General features: G+C 34.0%; 1 protein-coding gene across 1 annotated transcript; it reads right to left on the minus strand.

The window, feature by feature from the left end:
- Window positions 1-3,235: 3,235 nt before the first annotated feature.
- Window positions 3,236-10,266, minus strand: LOC112004114 (protein trichome birefringence-like 2). The gene is made up of 5 exons (XM_024036332.2): window positions 9,032-10,266; window positions 8,096-8,288; window positions 7,809-7,999; window positions 4,669-4,827; window positions 3,236-3,845 (listed from the first exon to the last, which is right to left on the minus strand). The coding sequence occupies exons 1-5, from the start codon at window positions 10,003-10,005 to the stop codon at window positions 3,500-3,502; spliced, it is 1,863 nt and encodes a 620-aa protein (XP_023892100.1). The 5' UTR covers window positions 10,006-10,266; the 3' UTR covers window positions 3,236-3,499.
- Between the last annotated feature and the right edge of the window lie 10,098 nt (window positions 10,267-20,364).

The following is a 20,364-nucleotide window of genomic DNA, read 5'->3' on the forward strand; positions in this document are numbered from 1 at the left end:
ACCAGTTGAGCTAATTGGAACCCACATCGGGGAAACTAAATATACAAAGTGTCAAGGTTTTACCAAGATAATTGAAGCATACTAAAATCGAGTGTCTACCTAACAATGGCTATCTAAATCGACATCATTTTCCTGGTGGGTTTTGAGAGAATCAGAGAGTATCTTTCAGAGGGAGAAGTGTAGAGAAAAGGGGCCCCAGAAATTGATTCAGAATTGAAACAATTCATGGGCGGCTTTCAATTATTAGTGGAGGGTAGCAATGATGGTCACTATGATAGTGATATAATGGCTGTAATTATTCAAAAATTAAACCCAGATTAAACTAAGCATTACTTTTCCAGAAGTAGTCATAAACCAATAAGCCTAAAGTATGTTGGTCACCTTGTCATTTTGATAGGACATAATTTTCTCATTATTGCACCTTTCCCTGGACTTACCTAAATTGGTTTGTTCTTCTGTAATAATTGTTACATAATCTACTAGTAGTTCTAATAATACATATATTGTCACAATTTTTATCACAACTATCTTACGTATTAAATTGTGATTGGCTGCTTCTTACTTTCACATGGACCCACCACTTTTTTTTCACAATTCATAGTATGCCATATGGACAGTTGTGGCACAAATTGTGCCATTTTACATGGTCTTAATTTTTTTTTTTTTTATTATAGAATCTCTCTCAAATAAATATTCGCCAAATCTTTCACTATGTGTAGCAAATTTCTTGATGTGGAATTAACAAAACTCTAAGTGCAAACAAAAGAAAATAAACAAATTAGCAAAGTGAGATTCTATAATGCAACACAAAAGTGATTGTTTTTTGTTTTTTTGCATTGGAAAAATAAAGCAAATGGAAAGCATTAGTGGGTACCCCAACTGTTATAATTGGGTGCATTTCTGAGGAGGAGATCACTTCTTTTTGCTATAGAGTGAATTTGAGTACCTAAAAAAAAAAAAAAAAATTGGCAATCTATTGCAAGTTCAACCTATGAATTGTAATTTCCATTTCATATGAAATAGAAAATTCCATTTTTTGATTTAAATTATGTTATTTAAACCTAAAGGAATATGTGATATCATGTCAATATGTCATCTAAAATTAGGTCATAGCACGTTTAGTTGTTCATCAATAATGAGAACAGTGTAAAAATCCATTCAAAGAGAGCCCCATATATAAGAGATTTTGGCTTTGCTTAAATCAACTTGGCTTTGGATAGAAAATCAGCTTGAGATGGTGATTTGTTGGTTCAAAGTTTGAAATACAAAGGGGAAACAAGCTTGTTGATGATGGTTTAGTGAGTCAATGAGCCGTGTCCATGGCTCACAAAAGCAAAGCTTGGTTGGCTGCCACAGAAAATGGGGGATTAGTGGAGAATTAGGAGGATTTTGGAGTTGGAAAAAGTAGTAGCTGAGCATCAGTTAGTGGATCCACTGATACAATACAAAAGTAAAGAAAGTCTCCACTCATCTTTTGTTATATTGACCATAATATCCTTTTGTTGCAATAAAACTTTTTTTTTCTTTTTTCTTTTTTTGCATAGAAATGCCATATTGACTTGTCAAAATAAGTGATATATACCAATACCTCTTTATCAGTGAAATTACAATTTGGTCTAGCGGGACTATATATTTGGGAGTAATCTTCCAAACACATCATTTTCAGAGTCATTGAATTGACAATTAAGTCTTAATTTTATATGGGTTCATTACTAATGTTATTTTATTGTTTATTATTAACAATTTACTTTCTTGACAATTATAAAAAGTGATGTGAGAATAGTTATTATGACACTTATTAACTAATGAAACAAAATTAATGAATAACAGTAGTTAGTTGTAACTTGTAAGTAGTAGTCTAAAACCATAGTTTCAAATTTGGATTATAGGCTTCTGACAAGCTTACGTTCTAATTGGTGTTTTAGTCTGATGATAAAAAACATTATAGATCAAACGCCATAAAAGTCCACAAAAATATGTTCACCAAAACACATAAATGTTTAACAAATTCTGGTATTTGGGCGAGTGGGTATGATTGTCATATGATGGGAACAAGTACAAATTATTGGTAGCTTTTCCTACCATTGCAACTTTCGATGGTTAAAGTTTAAAGAGAAAAGCAAGAGTGATGTTGTAGATAATGAACAGGTAACATATCAAGGTGCATATGACATACCACACCACTTCTCAAACATCAGCTATTTAAAGGCCACACAGCCAGAGAGTAACTTCTCCTACCATTGGAATCTTGGATGTCATGTAAGCTTTACATACTTATCAGATTCTTGAATCTGATGAGTATGGAATTCTGCTACTGATATAAATCCATCCATGGGTCCTAAAAAGGCATGGGGTCTGAGTGAGGGCTTCATCACCCTCACTCTGCTCCTACATTCAACAGTTTGCCTTTGCATAGTCATTTACCTCAGCACATGAAGAAGAAGAAGCACATTAATTCTCTTTTAGTGGTACTGGTCTTTGGTTGAAGCATGGCAAACCGGCAAGTCAGAAAACGGCATCAGATTTTGAAGTCTTTCTAGCTCTCTCTCTATATATATTTCCTTCTGTAATGTTGGTGTAGTTCTTGCGTGAGAGCAATAAAAGTAGTGTGTGTTAAGAACTTGTTTCCAGATCTACCAAGGTGAGCCTTCAGAATTATTCCATTTGCAGTAGACTAAACTATTGTTTCCTGCAAATTTGAGTAATGATGTGACCACCTCTCTTTCTGTGTGTGCGAGTCCATGCATATGTGTGTTTCTGTAATTCAAATACGATTGTAATATCCTATATGAGCGGTTGAGATCTTATTTTGTTTTCAATTGGTAGTCCATCAACCAATAAAAGCTAAGAACTTCGACAAAAATTCATTCTGTTTGAGATATGTTCTACTGCATGATATGGGACATGACTGAATTTCTCTTCTGAAGAGCCAATTTCACCTTGTACTTGATCTATTTAATTTATATTCTTTCGAGTTTGAATTCTTCAAAGCAAACATTGATTATATTCTCAGGCTACAGTATGGGAATCGGTCAACACATTCAGTACCATAAACCAACGAAAATTCTGCTTGTTTTTTGGACAAGTAACTAATGGCTGGTTATGGAACTAACATAGAAAATCTCAGAATTTTGAGCTTCTTTTGACTGCTTTCAACCAGCACGTGTAAAATTCAGTACATGCAAAACTTTAACTGCAATGAACTCGATCTATACAATCCAATAGAAATTGCAAGTAAATGAAAAAATTCATCTCATTTCTGATATATTGAAATGCAAAATGTACATAACTTGTGACAAGTGACTGTATATCCACCCACTTTGCATAGACTAAAACTCAAGACAACCCATTTGGCCATCTGGATCTATAGCCTAATAAAAAACTCACAACACATATGAGCTCAGATAGGATATCAAATTACCAAAAAGAAGAAAAAAATGGGTTGTGGATAAAGAATAACAAATTAATATGTAACTGGCAGCTTGTGTACGACCCTCATTCAGTTTTTCCAAGGCCCCTTTCCTAACTTTAAAAGAGAAGCATATAGCAATTCATTCCAAGTATCTGGTACTCCAGGCAAGCACCAATGGCTGCAATCTTGAAATTGTTCAGCGGCAGCATTCTGTTCTTCTACTGTCTTGTATTCCCTTCTGTAAACGGACGGGTGTCCATCTTTTCTGTAATCCGTAAGCCTACTTATGTTCATATATACTACAGGAGATCTCATGCTTTGGAGCACGTGCTCTAGAGTTCTCATCTTTGAAGGGTACTTTGCTAAGTATGTTTCATTAAAGATTGGCTCAGTTTCTTTGTGGCACTGTCCTCCTGAGTTCCATTGACCCCCTCTGCAGCAACATCAAACAGGTCAGTGGTGCAATACCACAGGTAGAGGCAGAACAGGTCTAACTTCCATTATTCATATCTACATCCCTTACAGTGAAAGAAAATATCAAGGATGACATAAGTTTTTGCCAGGTTCGGAAAATGTTTTAGCCTTTTCAATGTAAAGCAGCATAGATGAATTCAAATGTTGAAAAATGTTCTCTTAGACTCAATATAAGAGGACATCATTACATGAGAGAATATTTACTTCATCAAAAAAGCTCAGAACTTGATAAGCTTGAAAATTATTTGGTACAGCACTATATAAAGTCAGTCCACTCAATTTGAATGTGTCAGGTCCATGAATAAAAATATCTGACAGAACTGATGGGAGGTTTGCAATTACTACTTTATTTAGTTGTGAGGTTAAATTTGCAATTGACTAGTAAATATTTCTTCTGAAATATTCCATAAGTTTTAGCTATGGTTCACTACAAACAAAGACTTCCCGACATAGTCCAGGTATTTATCTGTTAATTCAATTTATCAAAAAATTAAAGTATTTTACCAGTTAATTCTAGACATCAAAATTCCAACAATGAGCTTATGCTAAGTTTCAATAATAAATCAACACATAAAGATTAGGTCCACTATGCAAGTTTGCAACTCAAGATTTTGAATGGTCAATTATGCAGAGTTTAGCTGTACAAAATTCCTTACTTAGCCTAATAACTCAAAAAGCTACTAGAGTACGGCACTGTGAAAATGGAGCAAAGAGAAAAATGTAGGTTGTTAGTGCTTAGCACATAAGTGGAGGTAAGCTAGAGTAAAGAAATAGTCCTAAACCTGAAATGGGTGACTGAATATCCTCTGAAGAAAACCTGAGTGCGGTTGAAATCAATGTTCTTGTCAACCCATCTAGCCCAAGTGGTGAGAGCCCTCTTGTATGCTTCCAAAGCCTTGAGTCTTGGGTGCACATAGTTGCCTTCTTGATAATAGTCTTCACTGTAGGACCACCAATGCAAGAAATCAAGAACACACAAGCTTATTTTTCATGATCACAATAACAATCATGCGATACAGATAATAGTAATATGGTAATTTAAATGCAAAATTCTATTATTTGTTCCTAAATTACAAAACAGGCTAAAATAGATTTTATTGCCCCTTAGCTTTAATGTCGTTTCTCATTTTGGTCCCTAATGTTACATTTCAAAACTTACAATTAACTTCTTAAATTTTCAAATTTGGAGAAGGTGTATGACAAGCTTGAATGGAATTTTATAAGGGATATGTTAATCAAAGCTAATCTTCTGGAGGATCTCATTGACATCATAATGAGTTTTGTTTCGACCGTGTCAACATCCATTATGGTTAATGGAGAAGCTTTAGACCCAATTTATCCTTCGAGAGGGATAAGGCAAGAGGACCCCTTATCCCTGTACCTTTTTATCCTTTGTATGGACTTTCTTGGCCAACTAATAGAGGAGAAAAGTAGTATGAAGGAGTGGCAGCCTGTTAAAGCTTCGCAAAGTGGCCTGGCCTTCTCCCATTTACTCTTTGCCGATGATTTGGTATTCTTTGCTAAAGCAGACCATGCTAATTGTGCTGCCATTAGAGAGGTTCTTGATGTTTTCTATGGTGTTTCGGGGCAAACTATTAGTGAAGCTAAATCTAGAGTGTATTTCTTGCCTAATGTGGATGATGTTACCAAGGAGTCCCTTTGTGATGTTTTGGGTTTTGCCTCAACTCCGAATCTTAGCAAATACTTGGGAATTCTTATTAAGCACTCCGGATTATCTTCCCAAAACTATAATTTTGTCCTAGATAGAGTAAAGCAAAAGCTAGCTGGCTGGAAGTCTAATTTGCTCTCCATGGCTGGTCGGAATGTCCTCATTCAAGCCTCTTTAGCAACAATCCCAGCCTATGTCACGTGGTGTGCCCACCTTCTGGGAAGATTCTTGATGGGCTGGATAGGGTTAACAGAAACTTCTTGTGGGGTACATCGGAGGCAGCAAGGAAGATTCACTGGGTTGGGTGGCATAAAGTGACCAAACCGAAGGATAGAGGTGGTCTTGGCCTGCAAACAGCCAGGGGCAGGAACACTGCCCTTCTTGCCAAATGAGACTGCACAATGAAAGAGGCACCTTATGGGCAAAAGTGCTTGATACAAAGTATTGTACTAGCAGAAGGCGCAATTCTAGTAATGCTGATAGGCTTCCTTGCTCAAGGATTTGGACAGCCATCAAAAAAGGAAGGGAGGTTTTTATGAAGGGTAGTAGGTGGACGGTTGGTAAGGATAGCAAGATCAGCTTTTGGTATGGAAATTGGACTAAACAAGGTCCTATTTCGACAGTTGATCCAAGGACCCTTAATTCAAGAAGCATCCATGCTAGAAATTAAGGATATGATACATGACTTGGGATGGAATTGGAACAAGCTGCCTTTTGAGTTTCCTTTGGATTGCAAGTTAATTCTTCAAGTTATTCCAATTTCTTTTCAAGGAAGAGGCGGTGACAGATTAGCATGGGTGGAAAATCCTAGGGGCATTTTTGATTTGAAAAGTGCTTATGGGATTGCAATGGGAGATGATACCAATCTGCCCTTCACTGCAAATTGGATATGGAAACTAGCGACGTTAACTTGTATCAAGTTTTTTCTGTGGAGGTGTGCCCATAATAGTATTGGAGTGAAGGATTGCCTCGTAGGGTGAGGGTTGGGCAGTGATAATCAGTGTTCTATATGCCAAGGGGTGCAAAAACCATACTCCACGCTTTAAGGGACTGTCCTCGGGTTCAGCTTATTTAGAGGCAACTAGGAGTGCAGGATACTAATCATGGCTTTTGGCGGTCAGAGTTGCAGGATTGGTTGAGTTTAAATGGGAAGTTGTGCAAGAGTGTCATTGATGGGCACCCTCCCGGGAAGTTGCTGTACTACTTTGCTGTCTGGCATATCTGGAAGAGTAGGAACAATTATGTTTTCAATGGGAACCAAATCCAAATCTGGCTACTGAGATAACCAACCAATCAATGGAATTCATGTATTGTTATTCTTCTTCTAAAGCTCCTAATGGCAGTACAAACAAGCTGGTGCAATGGGAGAAGCCACCAAGCGGCTGGACAAAACTGAACACGGATGGGGCTTCTTTGGGCAACCCGGGTGTAGCAGGCTGTGGCGGTGTTGTTCGGGTTGAGAGTGGCAACTGGATGGCTGGGTTTGCAAGGAGGATTGGGATTACCAGCAGCTTCGAGGCAGAGTTATGGGGCCTGCGGGATGGGCTTACTCTGTGCAGCAATTTAAATATCTCTGCTCTTATAGTTGAATTAGATGCTAAAGTGATTGTTGATATTTTTCACAATGTTAACCATGAGAATAATATTCTATCTCCCATTTTGGACGACTGCAGGCAACTCATGTCCAGGTTTGAACAGGTCCAAATTAAGCACATTTATCGCCAAGCTAATTTCTGTGCGGACGCTCATGCTAGGATGGGTGTTGAGCAGGATAGTAGTTTTCTATCTCTTACTTGTCTGCCTGTGGACATGAGAAGTAGGTTGGAATTTGATGTATCTGGTTTGTACTCAGTCGGGCATGGCCCTGATTTGAACTCTGTTATTTAGTTTTAATGAATTCGTCTTTTAACCCAAAAAAACAACATCATTCTGTTAAAAAAAAGGGAGGACTGGAGGAGGGGTGGGGGGGAGTAAACCTAAGCAACCACAATGACAGCAATTCAATAACTTGGGGTTAATTGCAATTTTTAAAAATTGAAGGACCAAAATAATAGTAATTCGAAAGTTCAGGCAATTGCACATATTGAAACTTGGGGACCAAAAATGACAGCAATGCCAAAGTTTAAAGGAACTAAAATGTATTGCAGCCTAAAAAATATTGTAACCAATGGCTTTCAGCATTTTCAATACCACAATGCTAGGCATACACAACATAGAAGCAAGCTTTTTTAAAACCAGAATGACAGCACTCACCCTCTTGATGTTTTCTCATGGGTCCACCAGTGGCCTGTATTGAAGACTAAGACATCGGCATCATGATACATTGAAGTTGTCTGGTCCATCAAATCCAATCTTAATGTCTCAAATGACCCATTTCTACCTTTGAAAGATGATTCTCTAACAAGGAATGGAGAAGGAACAAAATCCAGAGAACAGTTATAGTCCTAAAATACAGCAAATGCATGGGGAATTAGAGGGTTACATGCCAACATCTTAGATTATGTTTTAAGGATATTAGGATAATACTCTCAGAAACTTGCCTCAAATCTGAAAGCATAAATGCCCTTCTTCTTGAATTCTGTCCTTCCTGAGATCTCATAAACCTTATCCTTGTTTTTGGCTGCATGGCGGAGTATACACACCAAAGATTCCCACATGTTCCTATTCAGTGAATCTCCCACAAAAGCCAGCCTCTTTCCTCTCACTCTCTCCAGATAATCAGTGGCATTCAGGCTGAGAATAACATCAGAAATTAACAGAGGAATAAGAACAAGGATTTTATATTTTTAGTTCATAATAGACAAAATTTGATAAAGAGGTTCCCATATTAACAACACTGCACTTCAAACATCAACCATACTACACTACAGGGGAAGATCCCCTACCTTATAAGTCCTCCAATTCTCTCCAAAATTTATCCAGACATGAGACACATGGTATTCAGGAAATTCAATGGTCTTAAAAAAAACCTATGAAACCACACAAAGACCATCGGCTTTTTTAAACACCAAGTGCCTTGGACTTCAGGATAAAAATAAATATAGAATATCGACATTATAAAGATTTGGTCAATTATCCATAAATAAAGTTGATTAAAAGAACAAATCTGGTAAATTTTTCATATAGGAAAAACCAACCATTTGATATGCTACCAAACATTGGGTATGATTCCTGCACCTTGCTATGAATTTTATCCCATTCACCAATTTCTAGTACCCATGAAACCATGCCGAGTAACAAGTAACAAGTAACAATACTCACTAAAGATGGCACCAGATTTTCCCGGTCACCTCACATTAAACTCTAAGTTTGTATAACCAACTTGTAATTATGGAACACATCGAGCTAACAATGTAACTTCCCTATTAAGTAACTGTTTGTTCATTCTTTCAAGAACACTATGCAATTAAAAGTTGAATTTTCAATTGAATTTTTCTTGCTTACAAAATCACCAAAAGCATCAAGAGAGACCATACCTTGGGATGTCACACCCATTTGGCTGCCATTTCCATTTTAAAAATCCATCATCGGGCCTCTGATGTAGGTGGCAATCAAAATCCCTATCAATATGAGGGCAAGAACCAGCAGGATAGTAAGGCTTTGAATCATCTCTCACCCATCTACCATCAAATATGTCACATTTCTCATTAGAACCACCATCCATTTTCCTTAGTAGAGAACCATAATTAGAAATTGTGCTTTTGTTCTTCTCATCCGAATTTCCTTCTTGACTTGCCTTGTAAGCAATTTCTTTACTAGTAGCAGCTTTATCTAGTCCTGCATTGTACGAAAAATTGCCCACATTCTTATTTTCTGTGCCATTATTCCGATTACTCGAATTCCTTGCAGATTTCCCTGCTACTGAATTCATATCTTTTACGCTAGAAAGGCTCAAATTCTCAATAACAATTCCTTCTTTACCACGCAAGCTTTCATCTTTCACAGTCTTAGAGAAGTTACCAGAATTATTCTTCCTTAAAATCAATCCTCCATCTGAAGCCAAAGAATCGCCCACTTTCTCTTTATCAGGAAAGCTTCCATTTTTAAGGCTCTCAGTTAAATTCCCAAAATGGGTTTTCCCTGAACCCATCCTTGCCTCCTTAAGATCTCCCACTTTAGTGTCCCCTGAAACATTTGCTTCATGGGTTTTGTAGGGCAGATGTCCTTCTTTACTCCCTTGAAACAAACCCACATCGCTCTCCACCTTTGAAGTAGCATTAGTATTACTAGCAAAAGATGATAGAGACCCAGAAGTACTTGAAAATGACAGTGTAGAATTAACACCAACACTATCAAACCCTTGCAACCAAGGTTTGCCAACCAATGACTTATTCAGCAAAAATACAACAACAAGAAGAAGAGAAACTCCAATCCCCAAACCAAACCCAGAAAATACTTTTCTTCTTGGCAGTACAAACTGCTCTGAAAGTGGTAGTTTTCTCATTTCCATGTACAATGAAGGTGATGGAAATGTGAAGGGTGAGAGAGGGAATCTATGTGAGCGCAAAAAACGTTTGGACTTTTGGCAAAGGAACAATATCAAGTAGGAAGAGAACTTGAGGTTCGGAGATCACAAGGGTGAAGCATCGGATAATGCTTGACCTTTAGTTCTGTTTTGAAAAAGATAAAAGAGAACAGAGTAATAGCGTTGAGGCAGAGGTGACAGTGTTTGAAGAGGTTTCTACTTTCTAGTTTCTAGTCAATCACTGTTTTGCGGAGAGAGAAAACTGCAAGTTGTAGTAGAATGACCATAGTGCCTATTCTTTTCAGTTGTTCCAATGGTAGGAACTAGAGATAATAATATTATCTTCTTCAAATTTTCGGCCAAAACTCACATTCAAATTGTCGATTTATCTCCTATCAAAAGAAAAAAAAATTGTCAATTTATCCTATAAAAAAATTTGTTGATTTATTCTAAATAAAAAATAAAAAATAAAAAATTTTCGATTTATCTCCTATAAAAAAAAATGTGGATTTATCACAAACTTCAAAGTTTAAACTCTTATATTATTATTATTTTTTAATATATGGAGTACATTTTAAGTGAGGGAAGGGAATTTGAATGTGGAATGTTAACCTTGAAAAACTAAGAAAATTTTTTAACTTAAAAATTATAGATCTATTTCCCATAATAAATAATTTTGACAAAAATACAATTTTTTTTAATCCTTAAAATTACAAATTTATTTTATAAGTTTGATGAATTGTTATTTTTCTCATATTAGTTCATTAACTTTGACAATGTTGGCATTTTAATCATTTGGTTCATTGTTATTAAAAAAAAAAAAAAAAAACTACATTAACTCTCTTAAAACAACACTGATTCATGTCTTTAATATTAAAAAATGATTTGAATAATGTTTTATTCATTTAATTAAAAAATTAAACAAAACCGATTTTTGTTGTTGTTGTTGTTGTTGTTGTTGTTGTAATCTCATCCACCCCAACTCCAACACCAACAAGAAGTCCAACTTTTTCATCAAATTTAAGCTTAAATTAACTTTCCCATTACCAATTCTCCAAAACCCTAATCCCATTCAATTTAATTCCACTTTTCTCTCCTTATTTCCAATCCCTCACAAACTCATTTTTTTCAAAATTGTGTCCAAAATTACCACTTTATTTACAATCCTTAGAATCCCTAATTCAATTCATACTCAAATTCCTATGCTCCTCTTATGCTTAGTACTAGCACTGACACTCTAAAAAACCCTTCGATTGGAGAAAATCTTAGTGAGGTCAAAAGATCTAGGGCTTCTACCTCTCAAGACAAATGTCATGGACCACTAGACACATGTATCGGCATTGTTTAAGGGATTAGGGAATGGGTGTGTGCGCCAAGGAAGCTCATGTTTTAAGGTGTACCTAAGAGAAGCAGTGTGTCTCATATTGTCTTCTTTGTGTTGTTGGGTTCATATTTGTGAAGATCTACATGTTATTGGGTTCATTTTTAAATTTTTTTTTTAAATGATTAAAGTTTTAATGCTAAACTTTTTTACAAACAAAAGAGTATGACGTTATGATGAACTTACAATACTAAAATGACAAAAATGAAATATATAACATGAAAATGACAATTGTTCAAATTAAAAAGACATAATATTTATTTTTGCTATTTTTTTTTTAAATACAAGCTTATAAATGGTTTCAAAGAAAAAAAGAAAAAGAAAAAAAAAAGAGAATAATTCCCATTAGCAAAAAAGAAAAAAGAAAAGAAAAAAAGAGAATTGTATTAGATATTCATATTGCACATATATAGAATTTACTATAAAAGAGTTGATTAATTGAAGGGAGCAACCCATAAATTTTTATGTTAATGTATATAGGTCCATTGGGCTTTAGTCCCACACTCCCACCTTAAATTTCTTATATTGCATGCATACTTGTATTACACATATGAACAAGACTTAGATATACTAGTACTTAGGTGCTGTTTTTTAGGTTCCATCTTAAAATTCTAACGTTTGGTTTTTTTATTATTATTGATGAAAGTATATTTTTTTATTAAGTGGCCACATAGCAGAATTTAAGAGGTGAATACCCAAGGTACTTGTACATAATTTTTTCCTACTATCTCCATATCTCTATATATTAATAGAATTCAAAAAGTTTTATTGTCTTTTTACTTCCGAAAATACCCCTAATTTAATTAATTTATTCTTATTCTCTAAAACATAAAAATGAGATTAAAACTATATATTGACAAAAATTAAAAACAAAAACATAGCAATGTTTATAAAACTAAACCATGTTCTATAAAACTTTCCACTACCTCATCTACACAACTAAAACTATTCCATCTTATCAAAAAAAAAAAAAAACTATTCCATGTTCCTATAAAAAAAACTACCCCAAGTTTCTATTAAAAAAAATCTAAAAAAAAGAGCCTCATTACATGCACGAATCAGTACGATGAAACTAGTATATATTTTATATAAATGCATCCATGCACAGTTTACTCTAAGTTGACGATTTTTGCAAGAGGGAGTTGCAGCCCCTTAAAAGATTGGCATGAGATTGTTGTACGGTAGATTTATCCAATTTGCAGTTTGCATCACACGTTTCTGATAATCAAATCAAACCTTACACCACAACCATGTGTTAACTGATAAGCTTCCAAGAACAACTTTATTGCTATCCTTTGTTTTCTTTTTGAAAGAGAAAAAGGATTAAAAAAAAAAAGTAATAATGATATTTTTTACTATCATTTTACCGAAAAGCCTGTACTATATTAATCTCATATAAAATTAGGTCTCAATCTTATCATAACAAGAATGCAATGAAATTGTCTAGTATATACCATACTACTATTTAAGGGGTTTTCTCTTTTTTGGGAGTCCTCTTTTTTTTTTCAAAAATGTCACTATACCTCTATTTTAATAGAGAAAAATTAAAGGACAATTCAGTAAAAATAAAAATTATAATTCTCACTAAACATTGCTAAAAATATTGGCTACTCTCTTTTGATTTTTTTGAAAAGAAATGAAAGACTTTTGATTTTTAAATTGCTTTATTTACTTATAATTAAATTTTCAAAATAAAAAAATATATATAAAATAAAAATACAAGTTTTTTTTTTGCTACAAAAAAAGTCTTTATTATGTGTATGATGAGGCTAGTATAGTTTATTTAGTTTATAAATAACTTTTTAAAGTTTTATTTTATTTTATTTTTTTATTAAAAAAAAATGCAAAGGTGCTGAGGGGCTTTTATGTCAGAAGACGCAAATTGAAACTCAGTTCCCGCCGACCTTGTCGAACACGTGGCATATCCTTGTAATAAATACTAACAAAGTTTTATACTTATGGTGATGCGCACGTGCCGCTGTCTCTCGAGAAAAGCATATATGGGTCCATGATGATGCACCGCAGATTGCAATAATTGGAGTTTTAAAAACGTGGCACAATCTGGGAAGATCAAAACTGTCCATCACTTCGATCAATGGTCTGCATACTCAGGAATCTGGACTATGCAGTAGTATACTTGCTTGCACTAGAATCGCCGACGTTCTACATTTTTGAGACATTGAGCACAAAAGAAAACATAAAGTTTGGGCTGAACCTTGTGTTCTTTCGGTTTTGGAATAGGATTGGGTGGGTTGAGCTTTGTGGGCATTTGATAATTGGGCTTTTTTCATTTTTAAATTCTCATAGTTAGGGGAGAATTTGTTGTACATAGTTTAAATAAGTGATTCAACAGCATCTGAGGTAAGATTGATATCTCCACAAGTACTAAGTAAGGGTCCTTGGGTTGGAGGCAGAACAGGAAGGATAGAAATGAAATGAGAGAAAAGTGGTGAGGAAATATTTTTACTTTTCTAGTAGGCGCTTAGTTGGAAGGAGGAGAGGAATAAAAATTGATGGGGCCCAAATATTCTCTCCTGATCCACTAAAATGTTTTCTCCCCAAATTGGAAAAAAAAACAAAGAGAGAAAGGTTTGGACTAAAACACCTTGTGTACAATGTGCTTGGTTTCTAATTTGTTACTTTTTTTTTTATTATTATTATCTAGTATGGGCATGAAAGTAAATTTATTCAAATTAATTTTCTATCCTTTACTTTTCCACCCCTAAAGCAAACACCATGAGAGGAAAACTAAGAATTTTTTTTCCAATTAACCTTAAATTGCTAACAATTTCATTAGTTGTCCGGTTTTGAAACAATGTGGGAAACTAGCATCTCAAGTTTTTAAAATTCGAGATCAATGTAAAACTCAAGCTTCTAATACTCGAGTTAGGATTTTTCATACAATGAGTGGACAAATTTTTCCAAGTGGATATTGAGTTTATAAAACTTGCTTTTAAACTCGAGTTAAAGAGACTCTTTTCTGACCATTTAAACCTACAATCCAGACCTCACTTGTCACTCTTCATTTCAAACACTCAAACTTTCAAACACAAACTCCCTCTTAGACACCCAATCTATCACTCTTACACTCACTCTCAACACCCAAATCTATCACTCTTACACTCACTCTCACACACCCAAATTTGTCCTCCTTCAGGCACCGAAACCCACCAAAATCACTCACTCTCACCCTCAAACACTCTCCTTCTTCAAACACTCTCGTCCTTCAGACACTGGAGGCCACATATTTGGACAACCAAACACCGAAGATGCTCGCTCACTCTAATAGAGACACTCCTCTCATCGGCGGACCAAAGACCCTCAGTCATAATCCTCCTTAAGGTATGTTCTTTGATTTCTATGTTTTTCAATTTTCATCAAAGGTTACTTGTCCAGTTCTCTTAGAGTTGTTTGTCTTCAGATGCTGTAACTGTTAGCTAGGTCATTTAGTGATGTAAATCTAGAAAGGAATTTCACTTTGGATAAGATGTTTTTTCTTGTATTTGCTTATTACAAAGTTCTTTAACAAATTTCTGTATTTTGTAACAATTACAGTGTGTCTACAATATGCAGTAGATTTTGCAGAAATATGAATTTGGCTTTGTCAAATTTCCCAACTCTCAACTTAAATTGCACTCTTCATCATTTTTATGGCATGCTTCACANTGAACAATTGTTCAAATTAAAAAGACATAATATTTATTTTTGCTATTGTTTTTTAAATACAAGCTTATAAATGGTTTCAAAAGAAAAAAGAAAAAAAAAAGAAAAAAAAAAGAGAATAATTCCCATTAGCAAAAAAGAAAAAAGAAAAGAAAAAAAGAGAATTGTATTAGATATTCATATTGCACATATATAGAATTTACTATAAAAGAGTTGATTAATTGAAGGGAGCAACCCATAAATTTGATGTCGCGGAAGCCTGAAGAGAAGCACACACGATACTCTCTTGATGAAACAGAAACTAAACTGTTAGTTCCTGAGTAGTAAACCTCGAGTCCACGAGGGGTTCCTTGAATCCACAAGGTGATAGGTCTGGAATCCACCAGAAAATACAATAGACACAAGTCTGAATTTTTATTGATAATAAACTATGAAAAGCGTTTACAGACTTAGAGGCCTATTTAAGGGTTCCTTAAAACTTGACATACAAGAAAATATAATCTAAAATAACTCCTAATTGATACCTAACCATAACAGGAACCAAATTTGACCTAAAAAGTATTAAATGCACCTAAAAACAAGGAAATAAATCATCTAAACCTAAAATAACGTTTTTTTACATAAAAATAACAAAAATAATAAATTACAATAATTAAATAGTAAATTGTGTCCTACATCAGACCCCTCCACTTGAAACAAACTCGTCCTCAAGTTCATCTTTGAAATCTAGAATCTCCCATGCCAAGAGAACAAATATGTTGAATACTTCATCTTCTTTGTCTTCTTGCCAAACTTGAAAGTCATTAATTGGGCAACTTGAACTTCTTCTCCCTTGATCTTCATGTAATTGACAATATTCACCAAATAAGAGTCAATGATCAAATCAAATCTTATCCACAAATCTTCCTCAATTAAGAAAATTCGTGTCTTCCAATAAAATAATAGGAGTTTGAATGTTGCAATCATCTAACTTGATTTCATCGAGATCGTTGACAACTTCCTCTATAATTTCTTTTTTAATGGTCTCTACTATCTCAACCTCAAGATCTTTCTCTATAATGGGGTCCTCATTAATCTCCTCCACAATCTTGATTTTAGGTTCTTCTTCTATAACAAGGCCTTCATTAATTTCCTCAGAAATATCTATATTTTCTTCTTTGACTTCTCCATATTCTTCAAAAACAATATTTTCTTTAACATGTAATTCTTCCTTTAACGGTAGAATATTTGGCTCTTCAAAATAATTCAAGTATGAATTTCTTGGCCAATAATAATCTTGTATTGTATACGACAAGATTTCTTCACAATCCAAAGGATAAAATTTGATAGCAAGCATCTTTTTCATCCTTGGCCACGATTGAATTTTGTCTTTACCTTGTTGAATTCTATCAGATTGTACTTGTTCCCACCAACGTAAGGCATACTTACTATGTTTATACAAAGCAAGTCCAACTTTTCTCTCATAACAAATATTCTCATAGTCAAATAAATCCTCTAGATCAAGTAACCAATCAAGAAAATCTTCTTTTAAAAAATAATCATTAAAACTTGCAATTCTTTTATAAGGTCTATATGAAATTTGCTTACCAATAGGTTGCCCGTGAGTAATGTCTCCGCTGCAGTTATCCCTATTGTTTCCATTCTTCAATGGCGTCATCCTAGCATAGATATTTGTGAGTGCTTGTTGTACGTCACGTAATACTCGCTAAGTTATTCGTCGTTGTTGTTGGTGGTGGTTACCGTCTCGTCGGTTAGCAATCAGATCAGGGTAAGTCAAGGCTCTGATACCAACTGATGTCGCGGAAGCCTGAAGAGAAGCACACACGATACTCTCTTGATGAAACAAAAACTAAATTGTTAGTTCCTGGGTAGTAAACCTCGAGTCCACGAGGGATTCCTTGAATCCACAAGGTGATAGGTCTGGAATCCACCAGAAAATACAATAGACACAAGTCTGAATTTTTATTGATAATAAACTATGAAAAACGTTTACAGACTTAGTGGCCTGTTTAAGGGTTCCTTAAAACTTGACATACAATAAAATATTATCTAAAACAACTCTTAATTGATACCTAACCATAACAGGAACCAAATTTGACCTAAAAAGCATTAAATGCACCTAAAAACAAGGAATTAAATCACCTAAACCTAAAATAACGTTTTTTTACATAAAAATACCAAAAATAATAAATTACAATAATTAAATAGTAAATTGTGTCTTACATCAAAATTTTTATGTTAATGTATATAAGTCCATTGGGCTTTAGTCCCACACTCCCACCTTAAATTTCTTATATTGCATGCATACTTGTATTACACATATGAACAAGACTTAGATATACTAGTACTTAGGTGTTGTTTTTTAGGTTCCCATCTTAAAATTCTAACGTTTGGTTTTTTTTATTATTATTGATGAAAGTATATTTTTTTAATTAAGTGGCCACATAGCAGAATTTTAAGAGGTGAATACCCAAGGTACTTGTACATAATTTTTTCCCTTATCTCCATATCTCTATATATTAATAGAATTCAAAAAGTTTTATTGTCTTTTTGACTTCCGAAAATACCCCTAATTTAATTAATTTATTCTTATTTCTAAAACATAAAAATGAGATTAAAACTATATATTGACAAAAATTAAAAACAAAAACATAGCAATGTTTATAAAACTAAACCATGTTCTATAAAACTTTCCACTACCTCATCTACACAACTAAAACTATTCCATCTTATCAAAAAAAAAAAAACTATTCCATGTTCCTATAAAAAAGACTACCCCAAGTTTCTATTAAAAAAAAATCTAAAAAAAAGAGCCTCATTACATGCACGAATCGCATACGATGAAACTAGTATATATTTTATATAAATGCATCGCATGCACAGTTTACTCTAAGTTGACGATTTTTGCAAGAGGGAGTTGCAGCCCCTTAAAAGATTGGCATGAGATTGTTGTACGTGTAGATTTATCCAATTTGCAGTTTGCATCACACGTTTCTGATAATCAAATTCAAACCTTACACCACAACCATGTGTTAACTGATAAGCTTCCAAGAACAACTTTATTGCTATCCTTTGTTTTCTTTTTGAAAGAGAAAAAGAGATTAAAAAAAAAAAGTAATAATGATATTTTTTACTATCATTTTACCGAAAAGCCTGTACTATATTAATCTCATATAAAATTAGGTCTCAATCTTATCATAACAAGAATGCAATGAAATTTGTCTAGTATATACCATACTACTATTTAAGGGGTTTTCTCTTTTTTGGAGTCCTCTTTTTTTTTTTTCAAAAATGTCACTATACCTCTATGTTTAAATAGAGATAAAATTAAAGGACAATTCAGTAAAAATAAAAAATTATAATTCTCACTAAACATTGCTTAAAAAATATGGCTACTCTCTTTTTGATTTTTTTGAAAAGAAATGAAAGACTTTTGATTTTTAAATTGCTTTATTTACTTATAATTAAATTTTCAAAATAAAAAATATATATATAAAATAAAAATACAAGTTTTTTTTTTGCTACAAAAAAAGTCTCATTATATGTGTATGATGAGGCTAGTATAGATTATTTAGTTTATAAATAACTTTTTAAAGTTTTATTTTATTTTATTTTTTTATTAAAAAAAAATCTTTTGATTTTTAAATTGCTTTATTTACTTATAATTAAATTTTCAAAATAAAAAAAATATATAAAATAAAAATACAAGTGTTTTTTTTTTCTACAAAAAAAGTCTTATTACGTGTGTATGACGAGGCTAGTATAGTTTATTTAGTTTATAAATAACTTTTTAAAGTTTTATTTTATTTTTTTATTAAAAAAAAAGTGCAAAGGTGCTGAGGGGCTTTTATGTCAGAAGGACGCAAATTGAAACTCAGTTCCCGCCGACACTTGTCGAACACGTGGCATATCCTTGTAATAAATACTAACAAAGTTTTATACTTATGGTGATGCGCACGTGCCGCTGTCTCTCGAGAAAAGCATATATGGGTCCATGGACCATGATGATGCACCGCAGATTGCAATAATTGGAGTTTTAAAACGTGGCACAATCTGGGAAGATCAAAACTGTCCATCACTTCGATCAATGGTCTGCCATACTCAGGAATCTGGACTATGCAGTAGTATACTTGCTTGCACTAGAATCGACCGACGTTCTACATTTTTGAGACATTGAGCACAAAAGAAAACAATAAAGTTTGGGCTGAACCTTGTGTTCTTTCGGTTTTGGAATAAGGATTGGGTGGGTTGAGTTTTGTGGGCATTTGATAATTGGGCTTTTTTCATTTTTAAATTGCTCATAGTTAGGGGAGAATTTGGGTTGTACATAGTTTAAATAAGTGATTCAACAGCATCTGAGGTAAGATTGATATCTCCACAAGTACTAAATAAGGGTCCTTGGGTTGGAGGCAGAACAGGAAGGATAGAAATGAAATGAGAGAAAAGTGGTGAGGAAATATTTTTACTTTTCTAGTAGGCGCTTAGTTGGAAGGAGGAGAGGAATAAAAATTGATGGGGCCCAAATATTCTCTCCTGATCCACTAAAATGTTTTCTCCCCAAATTGGAAAAAAAAAAAACAAGAGAGAAAAGGTTTGGACTAAAACACCTTGTGCTACAATGTGCTTGGTTTTCTAATTTGTTACTTTTTTTTTTATTATTATTATCTAGTATGGGCATGAAAGTAAATTTATTCAAATTATATTTTCTATCCCTTTACTTTTCCACCCCTAAAGCAAACACCATGAGAGGAAAACTAAGAATTTTTTTTCCAATTAACCTTAAATTGCTAACAATTTCATTAGTTGTCCGGTTTTGAAACAATGTGGGAAACTAGCATCTCAAGTTTTTAAAATTCGAGATCAATGTAAAACTCAAGCTTCTAATACTCGAGTTAGGGATTTTTCATACAATGATGTGGACAAATTTTTCCAAGTGGATATTGAGTTTATAAAACTTGCTTTTAAACTCGAGTTAAAGAGACTCGTTTTCTGACCATTTAATACCTACAATCCAGACCTCACTTGTCACTCTTCATTTCAAACACTCAAACTTTCAAACACAAACTCCCTCTTAGACACCCAAATCTATCACTCTTACACTCACTCTCACACACCCAAATCTATCACTCTTACACTCACTCTCACACACCCAAATTTGTCCTCCTTCAGGCACCGAAACCCACCAAAATCACTCACTCTCACCCTCAAACACTCTCCTTCTTCAAACACTCTCGTCCTTCAGACACTGGAGGCCACATATTTGGACAACCAAACACCGAAGATGCTCGCTCACTCTAATA

This window comes from Quercus suber, unplaced genomic scaffold (assembly GCF_002906115.3).
Source record: "Quercus suber isolate HL8 unplaced genomic scaffold, Cork oak 2.0 scaffold_243, whole genome shotgun sequence".
Lineage (NCBI taxonomy): Eukaryota > Viridiplantae > Streptophyta > Magnoliopsida > Fagales > Fagaceae > Quercus > Quercus suber.